This window comes from Lepisosteus platostomus, chromosome 17 (genome assembly GCF_059453375.1).
Source record: "Lepisosteus platostomus isolate fLepPlt1 chromosome 17, fLepPlt1.hap1, whole genome shotgun sequence".
NCBI lineage: Eukaryota > Metazoa > Chordata > Actinopteri > Semionotiformes > Lepisosteidae > Lepisosteus > Lepisosteus platostomus.
The window spans coordinates 13,942,400-13,954,060 of record NC_142627.1 but is presented as its reverse complement, the minus strand read 5'-3'; the positions used below and the strand labels follow the sequence as shown (position 1 = coordinate 13,954,060).

Below are 11,661 nucleotides of genomic sequence, written 5' to 3'. Positions count from 1 at the left end.
TTTTACAATTCCATTTTTGGAAAAAACATCTCAAGGTGTTTTTCAAACAAACAGATGAGCTGTTTTAATTGCTCTTGATCCCCTGACAGTCCAAGAGGCAATTTGAGAAATGGCAATCTGTAAAAAGCTTACTTTTACCAATGAATCTAAGTTTCTTTTATGTGTGGACATGGATGAAACATTTAAACCAATGTGTTATGCTCATGTAAAGCTTAAATGAAGAATAATGCAAGATCAAACATGTTTTAATACAACGCAAAGTAAGACAAAGGTCCACCATTTTAAAATCAAACTGATACCACACTGGTAATCAAAAGCTGCAACCAAATAATATTTTTGCTAAAAAAAGGCAAACATTTTGATCTCAAAAGATTTATTAAATTAGTTAACAAGTACAGATTAACAGACTACATATGTGACATTGGTCTGCAGGCTCACTACATTAAATCAAGGCCTTGTCTGTACGAAGGGCCAGGACGTTTTGACCTTTCTCGAATCCACAGAAGAGGACTTCACCGAGTGTTCAGCTGAAAAAGAATATTTCAGTTTGAGATTTTACTTATAACATAGTGCTTAAATACTCTGCACAATCTAATACAGATCTTATAAAAACCTTTAACTGATTTAAGTTTATACTATAATGTTAAAGTCATCAACAATATTTTACTGCACTTTATCCAAGTTAACTACAAGCAATGTCTTGAAGTAACTATTTTAAGAAATCTCAACAACTTCACAGTAAAATTAAATATCAATCACATTACAGAGTATTTCCATTACAGAAGTCGTCTGCTTAAATATTCAATATGGACACAAAACGAAACTGGCTATTTGTCAGAAACCTGTGATCAGTGCACCATAAACAAAACACACAAATATTTAACACAGTTTAAATTATAAAACAAAAAGTTTATAACTCACTGAAAAAGTGTTTAGTACATGCATCCATCTCTTTAGTAAATATCTGATTTTTTTTTAACTATAGGTCTTAGCATTACTGAAAGCTAATATACAGCTTCTAGTTACATTATAAAGAATCACTGCAGAAGTGCTGTACTGATGGCGATTCAGGAGTTAGAAAGGCATCAATCAGCAAGTTAGGATGTGGCATCAGCTTGCCTATTAAAATTAATTAATTATTAAAAGTGCATCAAATTCTCTTTTCTTATTTAGAGTCTTCATCCCACATTTATCCCCCAACAAGCTTTCAGCACTGGTCAGAGCAGGAGCTCTCGTACTAAGGACCCTTACCACGTCGTCAATCTTGAGAATACTCCGCACAGTTTCAGTGGCCAGAGTCAGGGCGCTGATTGACACCAGCAATGGCTGCACCACCAGCTCCTCCAAGATGTTGGAAATGCCACCCTGTGGAAAAAACAGAGGACTCCCTCAATCAGACCTGCTAAAACTTTTGAGTTGCAAAAATAAACTCCTTCAGTACATTGTAAACAACATTTAGAACCAAAATCTTGTGCGTTATTTTTGTGGCACCTTTGCCTGATGAAAAGTTGCAGCAAAACCCTTATTCTTCCCGGTCCCCTTACACTTGAAGAAGGAAGCTTACCTTTCGGACATTGATGCCGGTTGTCCTCTCTCCCTGCGCATGCCGATTCCTCAGCTCTGTGACAGTGGAGATAGGGTTGAGCCCGGCATTCTCTGCCAGCGTGGAGGGAATGACCTCCAGAGCATCGCCAAAAGCACGGACACAGTAGGCCTCCATGCCACTCAGCGTGCGGGCATATTCAGCCAGGCGCAGAGCCAGCTCAATCTCTGGAGCGCCTCCCCCAGCAATCAAGGCCCTGTGAAGGGATGGCAGGGTAAGGTTAGGGTCCAACATTCAGGAGCTCATGCTCAAGGTAAAACAATTAATTAATAATTTTAAAAACTGCTTATATGATGTAGTAAATCTAGAAGCAGTTTATTCCATACAAAGCCACATACCAGTAATTTAGCTGTTAGTCGATACATTTTTTCCCCCTTTCCTATTTTTTTTATGTATGATATGACCTATCTTTACAGCATGCAGAATTATTAAACAACACTGGCACTGGGTATTTTTTTAAAAAAGTCACTTATTTTAAATGAAGTTCTTCACAACTTCGCCAGTCAATAAGGCGTCTGACACAAACCATTTTTCAATTAGGGCACTCCAACCTTACTTTGGTGTAGAAAGCACCCACACTGAAATTGTAGCAATACCTTTTCTTCACTAGGCAGCGGATCACACAGAGGGCATCGTGGATGGAGCGCTCCGCTTCCTCAATCACAAGCTTGTTGGATCCACGCACCACTATGGTGACAGTTTTTCCGGGGCTTGCGCAGCCAGTAATCTGTATAACAAATCATGTTAAGTCTCTTTGCTTCATCTAAAAAGCACATTTCTTCAAAAAGTATGCTGACATTCAAATGACTTACTTTGACAAGCTTGCCAGACCCATCCAAGCTCACTTCTTCAGCCAGCTCTGCAGAGCCCAGCATATCTGCTGTGAATTGGTCTATGTGGGCCACAGGTTTATTTCCAATAGTCTGCAATCACAAATACAAAATATATCTATGGTGGTAAAGAATTCCTTCAAAGAAAACAGTATAACTGTAGCAGACAAAAGTTAGATCATAATTAACCATTTTCAGTTCAGAAATGCTAACAAGATGTTGACATAAAATATAATTCAGGTGGGTAGCTGCGTCAGCATGCGTAGGCTGCAAAGGAACAAGTAATAGGTTTATTCCATGCTGAAAAAAAGAAGAAAGAGAACACAACGTTTCGGCCGTGGAGCCTTCTTCAGGTGTCAGGTGTCCACACCTGAAGAAGGCTCCACGGCCGAAACGTTGTGTTCTCTTTCTTCTTTTTTTCAGCATGGAATAAAATATAATTTATCTCTTTACCTTGCAGATGAATTCAATATCTTCTCTTTCGATATCTTTAACAACCATTATCTTCATCTTGTTTAGGAAATGAAGAGCCAAGTCACTCAGTGCATCCCTGGAATTATATTTTAAATTATCATTAATAAACTATTAATTCACAATACCTACAAGAAAAAAAACAGAACAAAGCTGCAGTAGAACAAGAATAATACAAAATGGATTTATATTGCAAATGGATATGAACTTTACCTTAAAATAGATTTCTGAATGAGCAACACATTGCATCCAGCCTTTTTGATTTGCTTCACCAAGTTGAGGATATAAGCTCTCTCCTCACGTAGCACTCTGTCCATTTGGGCATAGTCAGACACAACAATCTGATTATCCATCTAGCAGACAAAAACAGGTCAATGTCAGTACACCATCTGACTTCACAACTACATAGTCCTTCCACAACGCCAATTACTGTAGTATTGAAAAATTTAAACTTACATCCGTCTTTGGAGGAGATAAGCAGAACTGAATAAGACCAATCTTTGCCTTTTCGACGCGAGAGACACCAGAGTTTGCTACTTTCTGCGTAAGCACAAGTCCATCAACCAACTCACAGTCATCAATGGTTCCCCTGTAAATAAAAACTTTGTTAATTTCCATTCTGACAATTTCTTGTTACACCCATAGATGTATTTCCCCATCAAAAGCACAGCTACTGCAGTTTGTCAACTCACCCCAATTTCTTCACAATTTTAATGTCGTGGAGATCAACCCCCGTGGCCGTAGATGGATCAATCACCTTCATCACAGCATCAACACTCATTGGTGCCAGCAGACTGGAGTACTGGGACACAACCTGGACAGGGATAAAACAAAAAAAGATATTCAACTGAAATGTCCAGTCATTTAGACTATAAAAATAGTTACATTTCATCTTGCACTTCAAAAGGGCATTCCTAGTAGAAACTATTATGTGATGACTGAACATTTTATAATTCCTTTATCGTAGAAGATTTTGAAATGATTTACCTTGGAGCACAGTGACGTAGTGGCACTGTTCAACAAAGACTCTCTGTCACTCAGTTCCACAGGCTGGCTCATGGCTGTCAGAACCTCAACACCCTTCTCCACAGCTTTCTGGAAAGATTCCGAAATAATGGTAGGATGGATTCCTGCAACAAAATCACAGAAAATTCCATTAATAAAAATAGACAACACTTACCATACACTTGTGGCAATGCAGACTAGTGATTAGAGCTCTGAACTGTGGATCAGAGAGATGTGGAAACAAATTCCAGGTGGGATGTTATTGTACTCTGATGCAAGCCTAATCACATTATTTACTCCAGTAAATGCCTTAATGTACAAATGGGTATTCTCCTGGTTGTGGACTTATTCTAGTTGACTTATTCTGGTTAGAAAACTAAAAAAATATAACTGACTCCAAAAAACAAGATGGAAATTCTTTACCTTTCTGAAGCAGTTTAGCACAAGCATCCAAAAGAGCACCTGCAATCACCACAACAGAAGTTGTCCCATCACCAGCTTCAATGTCCTGAGCTTTGGAGAGCTCCACCAGCTGGAGTAAGCAAAGGAGTTTAGGTTAACTGCTGGCCATGAACTTAGAAGGCAACAGAAGCAATTTGATAAAGCAAGTGATATTACCAAAACTGATTTAGATCACCCTAAAGCAAATGCCTCTCTAAGTTCAATTGAAGTTTGATATAAACAATTTCACACAGCGGAAAAAGGAACTCTATCAAGGCTGTTTTGGTCATATTATCAGTGTTTTTTTTATGCATTAATATTTAACTGCCAAATTTCTTGAGCGTTTTAAAATGTTACATGAAAACTTACACTACTGTTAAAAATACAATTGTTGTATTCAAGATGCTTAAAATTTCTGTAAAATGGTGTTGCTTTGAGCTAAATACTTAAATCCACATTTTTAACAGAATGAATTCATCATTAATGTACATGTACTTCTTAACAACCAATTAAAGTACATCAAGTCATCTTTTGCCAATACTGTACTTACCATTTTAGCAGCTGGGTGAAGAACCTGCATTTGTTTGAGGATGGTGGCTCCATCATTGGTAATGGTTACATCACCCTTTCCATCTTGAATCTATAGGATCATTTGAAAACACAGATCAGCATCAGTGGGAAAATAAACCAAATTTAAGGTATGATTAAATTTGAGAAAAACACTCACCATTTTATCCATGCCCTTGGGCCCAAGGCTGGTTCTGATGGCATCTGCAACAGCTGTCAAACAGAACAAGAACACCATTGTTGTGACACTGCACTATTAATGTATATACAGTACACACTATACTCGAATACTATACACGCAAGCTTTGCAGTGTTAAAGGGCTAATCCTATCGCATCCCATTTCCCCCAATGAGCTGTGATATAATGTATTCTCATTGTGGCAATATACATCTTAAGTGTGCGGTTACAATTTGTAAAACTAAAGGCACTGGCGATAAGGACAGTAGGTATAAATCCAACCATAACTCATCATGCTTGCATGATTGCACGTCTTATTCCTTTCGCTAAGAGATGCACACTGATGTCTAAAAACAGAAAGCCACAAAATCCTTAGTCGTTTAGGTGCGATGGCAAATCTGAACAGGGTCATTGAGATATAATCACTGATTCTCTCTTGCACTTCTGGTATTTAGCACTTTTTTCAGGATCTTAGTCTTACAGGAAAAAACTGCTCTCTCATGCTGCACATGAAGACACCATTTATGGACTACAATACAAGCACCGTCATCGTCACTCAGTCATAGCGTGGCCCTGCTTTCAATACAGACTTCATCTAAAAAAGCTCTTCTGCACGCAATACCTCCTCAACATCGACGAGCTACATTGCTATTCTACATTACAACTGACCCGATTATATTCAAATGAGCATTTCATTCATTTCAAATCAAAGTGTATATAGGAAGAAGCTCCATTTAGCACCACAGCCATCTTCGCACGTCTTGACGGCCTCCTTCGGTCTCCAAGCCAAGCGATTCCAATAAAACCTCCGATAAAGAAACTGTTAAAAAGAAATATTTTACCTTTCCCTGCAGAGATGTTACTGAAACGAATCTGCGCTGGCTTGTCACGATCCACAAAGGCGCCTCCTTTGCTTTTACCACTGGAGTCTTTTAGTACAGCGGCTTCGGGCATATTTTGTCCTAAATGCTGTTAAAGTCTTCCAGAGGGAAATGGATCAGTTTCGAACCGAAATAATGATTCCTGAACTCGGATGGATTCAGATACGAACTCGTCTCTGAATGAATGTAAAACGTCAGTTTGCCAGTAACAGAACCTTCCAGACAAGCCGAGTGCGACAACTGAAGAGAAGGACCCTCCCCCGTTTTCTCGTCGCATGAATGTTGCGTCAAAGTGCTGCTTATGTAATTGCCGATTATATTTATAAACGTTTATTCCTTTAACTAAGATGTTAAGGTAAGTATACCCTGCTATTTCTATGAATAGGTTTATGAAAATGTTGTATTCCCATTCTCTTCTTTGATTTAGTTTGTACTATATATTATTAGCCATAAAAGGTGCCATTGTGAGCGGAATATTTTCATTTCAAAGAGGGTGTGGCGCTTGAGTTAAGGGTAGCTTTCTCTGCACGCAGTGTTACGGAGGAAAAAAACCATCACATCTCATGTATCGACAAGCTGAAGAGTCTGCACGGCCAGCGGATAGCTGGCTAATGCAGTTTTCATATGATTCAGCCTGATTTTTAAATATTGACAAATGTGAATTATTTCACCTTAAAAGTCTGAATTAGGAACAATTTATAAAACTCCTGTAAAGAAAGTGGTTTGATATACCTGGGTATTTAAAGAAGAAAAATTGTAAATTGAATTTTTCGCCCATTGTAAACAAAACGGGGAAAAAAAGGTTTCAATCCTTTATTGCTATCTAGTCCTTAGTGGGCATTTCTCTTTTTGTTTATGCTTCACTTTTACTGGATGTTCCTGAACATATTAGTGATGATTTTGACAAATTACTTTATAATTTTATCTGGAAGAATAAACAACGTTATGTAACGTTAAGTCCAAAAACCAAGGTTGAGTGAACCTTTTAGATTTCTACACCTCAAATATAACATCAACTTGATTAGAAATTTTAAAAACAAACATAGAACTTGATTATTATAGGTGATCACAACTTTCTCTTAAATTGTAATTTTTATATAAGTAAAATCCTAATAAAGTTATCCAGCTTTCACAGGCAGATCTTATATATTAAATTTCAAGATAATAAAAATAATTTCTCTCCACATACGTACTATATATGGAATTAAAAAGACATTAAGTACAAAAATAAAAGATATTCTTGCAGACATGATAATAATATTTGGTTAATGGGGCAATTGTTAAACAAAGAGGGTAGATTCTTAACTTTAAATTAAGTATTTCAATGTGAAAGTTAGAATTAAGAAGTTACATGCTATTTTATATTTGGCAAAAGTAACATGGAAAAGAACGTGTATTTATAATTCATCTGTAATTAATAATAGGTAGATACGACATCCACAAAACAAAATAGTCGAGCACAATGATCCATTGTAATGGAAATCCAATTCTCCAAAAACACAATTGGTATATGTAAAACTCTTAACCCACTGTAAATGATCATTACTAAATACAACATTCTGTTCTGGGTCTTTTTTGTTCAGTTATTGTTTTGCATACTGTTTCTCCTTTACTTATATTATCTGATTCCAATTAAATTTGAGACAAAAATAAATCTGCATAGCCGCTCTGCTTGTCTAGAGGTACTGCACCGCAGCAACCATGAATTCATAACAAGAACCTAGAGCGAACTTTAGACAAAGAAGTGCATAATCCTCATTGCACCTGCTAGCGCCACCTAGCCAGGAGGTGTGAAACGCCTACCTTATGATAGTGTGTGACGTCTGTGCAATCGCAAATTTAATTCCTTTTATGGAATACAATTGTGAATGGTCGTAAATCGCACTTATAAGGACACAATCATGTACGTTATTGTCAATGTACGAGTTTAATGTAGATAGGGAAATATGTATATTATGAATTAACGTAAGAGTGTCATTTGAACTGATCAGTTTAACTCGTTGTTTTACCAGAAAATGCCTACAAATAAAAATATACCAATAAAATAGAACAATTACAGTCTTGTATATCTACCTAATCATATGAGACGTTGGGATCTCATTCGAGCTAAAGGAAAGGCTCTAATAGTACGTAAAAGGGTAATGGTATTGTAAAAGGGAAACGTGCTGTCCAAGGCTACGTTTTACAATTCATGATAAATGTTTGGTTCACTTGGAAATGTTATAAAATAATCATATACTTGAGCAAAAACAGTATATGTTGGTATACCAGTAAATTATACATTTCTAACCCCAAATCTATTTCCATTATTTATACCTTCTGAAAAGGGCTATAGGGTAGTCTTGATGATGACTTTTAGGTTAGCACTATGTAATTCTGAGTAATTCTAGAATCTGAAACTCCCACGACTGCTTGCAAGTCTCTATCATATGCTGTGTTGTTGTTATAGGTGTAATTAATGCCTATTGCTTGTTCTCTTTAGTATTAGACCCTGCCTATACTGGATTATTTTCAGGAGCACTGGAGGCCAATACAACTATACAGATAAAATGTGTGGACGCTTTGTCATGTTACTGAGATGGAAACTTTATCATTAAAACAGTGGTGAAAAGACTTTATTCTATAAGGTTGCAGAGAATAGGAGACACACATAAGCACACTATATCAATGCATTTTTTATGTTCTGGAAGATAATTTCCATTATGTTTCTTTTTGCAAATAAAACCACTACATATTGCAAGGCGGTGCACATATTGTTGTTGTGGACAAGGAACTGATGTCTCAGCAGGCAGTGACCAGTCAAACACCCTCATTTCAAGCTAATGGGGAAAGACCAGGAGCTTTTTCAGGCTTTTTGTAAGGCAACTAAAGTTACATACTGTTGTGAATTACTGTACGGTTATAAATAGCAGTAAACATTTTCAGCCGGTCCCGAACGAAAATGGATTGTAACTTTTAGAAATCCTTCCATCTAACAATGTCTCGTAAAATGTGCAGTGCAAAACAGTGAATTGAGCGAGACGCGCAGTGCGGTACTAAGCCCTCATGTATTAGAAATACCGCACGGCTTCATGAAGCCGGCAGGAACACCGCCTCCTGCCCGTCACATCACGTGACCGCGGTAACATGACCGGCTGCAAACATGGCAGAAGGGGATAGCTCGAAATCTCTGAATGGTCTGTTGAATGGGATCGCACAGTACGTTTACTATAACAATTCTGAAATAACGGAGGAACTACTCAAAAATGAACTGTATCCAGACTTGTCGCAGGAGGAATTCCATGCTCTACACGAGAAAATGAAGGGCTTATTGAAGGTATCTATCTTGACTTGCGCTGTGAGCCCTACTATTCAAGTCATTTAACTACCTGTACTTAAAAAAAAGTATTTTGAAAGGTTCTGGCATTCCTAGAGTCAGCTGGGCTTGGCAATAAAGTGTTGGAAACGCATTAATCTTTTTTGTGAAAGTGACACATGAAGGTGTTTAAAATAAGTAGTCATTTAAAGAACGACATTTAACAACGCATGGTGCTGGCTGTACTGAGTCACCCGATTTATTATTGAGTGCACTTGTAATTGTAATTAAAACTTAATTGTAAAGGGTAAATTGCTCGATCGCTGCTTAAAACTTTAACGTTTACAATGAGGATGCTCATAAAATAATACAGGTTCAGATCTGTCAAATGCCACGAATGCTCTTTATGCTCAGAATTGGAGTTTAGCGTCAACGGCCTGTTTATGGAGAATAAACCCATCTTCAAGTATCCGTTCCACCTACACTCTTAATTACTGATATCTTTTTAATCAATCTTCTTGCTCGAGAAGGACTGTACCCGGTCTTTGGGTTCAAACATACTCAGTTGCACATGTGCTGTTGTGAGAAATCTCCGTCCAGTTGTCTCTCAGCGCGTCTTCAGCAATGTTGCCTTAATTGTCTTTTAATAGGTGACCATTTAACGGTGGTGGCACAGGTGGAAATCACTCTGTGTTCTGCAGGCGTGCAATTTCTTACATACCTGAATGAGGGTAGGCTTGAACGGGTTCCAGGTTGATAGTAATTATAACCCCATCTTGCTTGTGAGGAGCTCAATTAAACTGCATTCAGTTTCTCAGCTATGGATCAGTTAGCCTAATGGACAAAGAGCCCAGTTTGAAATCAGAAGAGACAGGAGTAGGGCTGAGAAATATTGCATTAGCTGAAGACAATGAAGTGAGTTACTGCAATCAAGGTTTTAATTCTCCTGAGTGAAAAGCATCTATTACTGCCCTAAAACAGATATTGGAGGACCATTACTGGAAGCTGGTCATTTCCTCTTTGCACAGTGTGGCTCTGTAAATTCAGTGCATGCACCTGATGAATTTTTAAGAGGAAAATCAATTATAAAGCCATTGAAAGAATAGGAGGTGATTGGTAGCAACAATTTTATTAACAAACTCAATTAGAAGAGACCCTAAAAGCAGGGCTTATTAGCTTCAGTTCCCTCCAATCACCTGCTTTATTGCAGAATTGTGCTACAACCAGGTCCTCCGAAATTGACAGAAGAATGAATATAGTAATTATTCATTACTAGGAGCTGGCTGCATTGAAGTACTGCAGTTAATTGGAATGGTGGGGCCTCAAGTTGAGTAAGATATTTATATTCCTTAAGATATTTGTGGGATTTCCTGAAGTGACTGTTTCATCATCCATTCATCAACTGATAAGGGCCCACACACACCAGCAAGGGGACAATTTAAAGACACCCTTTACCATCACAATATGTCTTGAAAGATTAAATGAAACCTGGTTAAAACCCATCCAGACATGGGAAGGGAATACAGACTTCACACAGAAGGCTCCCCTGGACAGTCCAGGGTAGCCCTAACCATCAGGCCACTCCCTAGATCATAAAGTTGAAACATCTTTAATCTGATTCTATTCTATTCTATTCTATTAAATTTAACAGCACAATTAAAGCCTTGAGCTATTTTTTTTTATTAAAGTAGCACATAATAACAACAGTAGCAAATAATAATATTATTATTTAAGTAATACTTAATATTTCCATTATTGTTTATTATAACAAAAAATAATAACTTCATTTTCAACTGTATAACAGCAAAAAGCTTCATTGGAATCACCAGGGAGGTGAGACTACGATTGCAGCAGAAGGTCACATTCAGTCCTTCAATATTGTCCTGTAGGCTGCACTGCTCAGATTTCCCTGCATGGGGCAGTGTTGTCTAACACAATAGTACATTTCTCAACACCTATATCTATATACTGCTTTTGTAAAATAAAATGGCAAGCAAGGATCCAAATTGTTGAGAAAGTTCTAAAAAGACTTATTTGTACAGTGTAGTTTGTTTTAAACCACTTAACAGACATAAATCCAAAATAGGATACAAAGAAACAATGTAGGCTTATTATATTTGCAGTTTTTGTTTAATCTATTCTATTCAATTAAATTCAACTTTATTTGTCATTATACTTACACGGGTGCATAGTATAGTGAAAAGTGTTTCTCATTAGTCTCTCAGGTGCAGTATATAAATAGAACAGAAGACAAGACAATAGACAGTAACACAATAACAAGAACAGTGTAATAACAAGAACAGTGTAATCAAAAACTGTGCAAATGTGCAAACAGAGAAAAGTTTACAACAGGACAAAATATTGCAAAAGTAATTTGGGGAACAGTGCAA

General features: G+C 37.3%; 2 protein-coding genes and 1 long non-coding RNA gene across 3 annotated transcripts in view; 2 read left to right on the top strand and 1 right to left on the bottom strand.

Moving 5' to 3' along the window:
* Positions 1-356: 356 nt before the first annotated feature.
* Positions 357-6,245, bottom strand: cct4 (chaperonin containing TCP1, subunit 4 (delta)). The gene is made up of 14 exons (XM_088609652.1): positions 5,938-6,245; positions 5,078-5,130; positions 4,901-4,990; positions 4,333-4,441; positions 3,892-4,034; positions 3,597-3,718; positions 3,361-3,493; positions 3,118-3,257; positions 2,887-2,983; positions 2,416-2,526; positions 2,200-2,330; positions 1,565-1,799; positions 1,252-1,365; positions 357-527 (listed from the first exon to the last, which is right to left on the bottom strand). Exons 1-14 carry the CDS (start codon positions 6,047-6,049, stop codon positions 513-515), a joined length of 1,605 nt encoding a protein of 534 aa, XP_088465778.1. The 5' UTR covers positions 6,050-6,245; the 3' UTR covers positions 357-512.
* On the top strand, positions 2,539-2,985 carry LOC148646198 (uncharacterized). Its single transcript, XR_015927880.1, has 2 exons — positions 2,539-2,651; positions 2,857-2,985. It is a non-coding gene; the product is annotated as an uncharacterized LOC148646198 (long non-coding RNA).
* Positions 6,246-9,082: 2,837 nt separating the features above from the next.
* commd1 (copper metabolism (Murr1) domain containing 1) overlaps positions 9,083-11,661 on the top strand; it is a 32,696-nt gene continuing 30,117 nt past the window's right edge. The window contains exon 1 of the mRNA XM_088609653.1: positions 9,083-9,292. Within this exon, the coding sequence (XP_088465779.1) occupies positions 9,119-9,292 (174 nt within the window). The 5' untranslated portion in view covers positions 9,083-9,118. The remainder of the gene's footprint in view (positions 9,293-11,661) is intronic.

What these genes read in the sequence shown, in the direction of transcription:
- cct4 (XM_088609652.1), bottom strand. Translation starts at nt 6,049, where the DNA reads ATGCCCGAAGCCGCTGTACTAAAAGACTCCAGTGGTAAAAGCAAAGGA. An exon ending in AAAATTGTGAAGAAATTGGG is followed by an intron (nt 3,494 to 3,596) that starts GTGAGTTGACAA and finishes TTTTATTTACAG; the next exon opens with GGGAACCATTGATGACTGTG. An exon ending in TATCTCCTCCAAAGACGGAT is followed by an intron (nt 3,258 to 3,360) that starts GTAAGTTTAAAT and finishes TTTGTCTGCTAG; the next exon opens with ATGGATAATCAGATTGTTGT.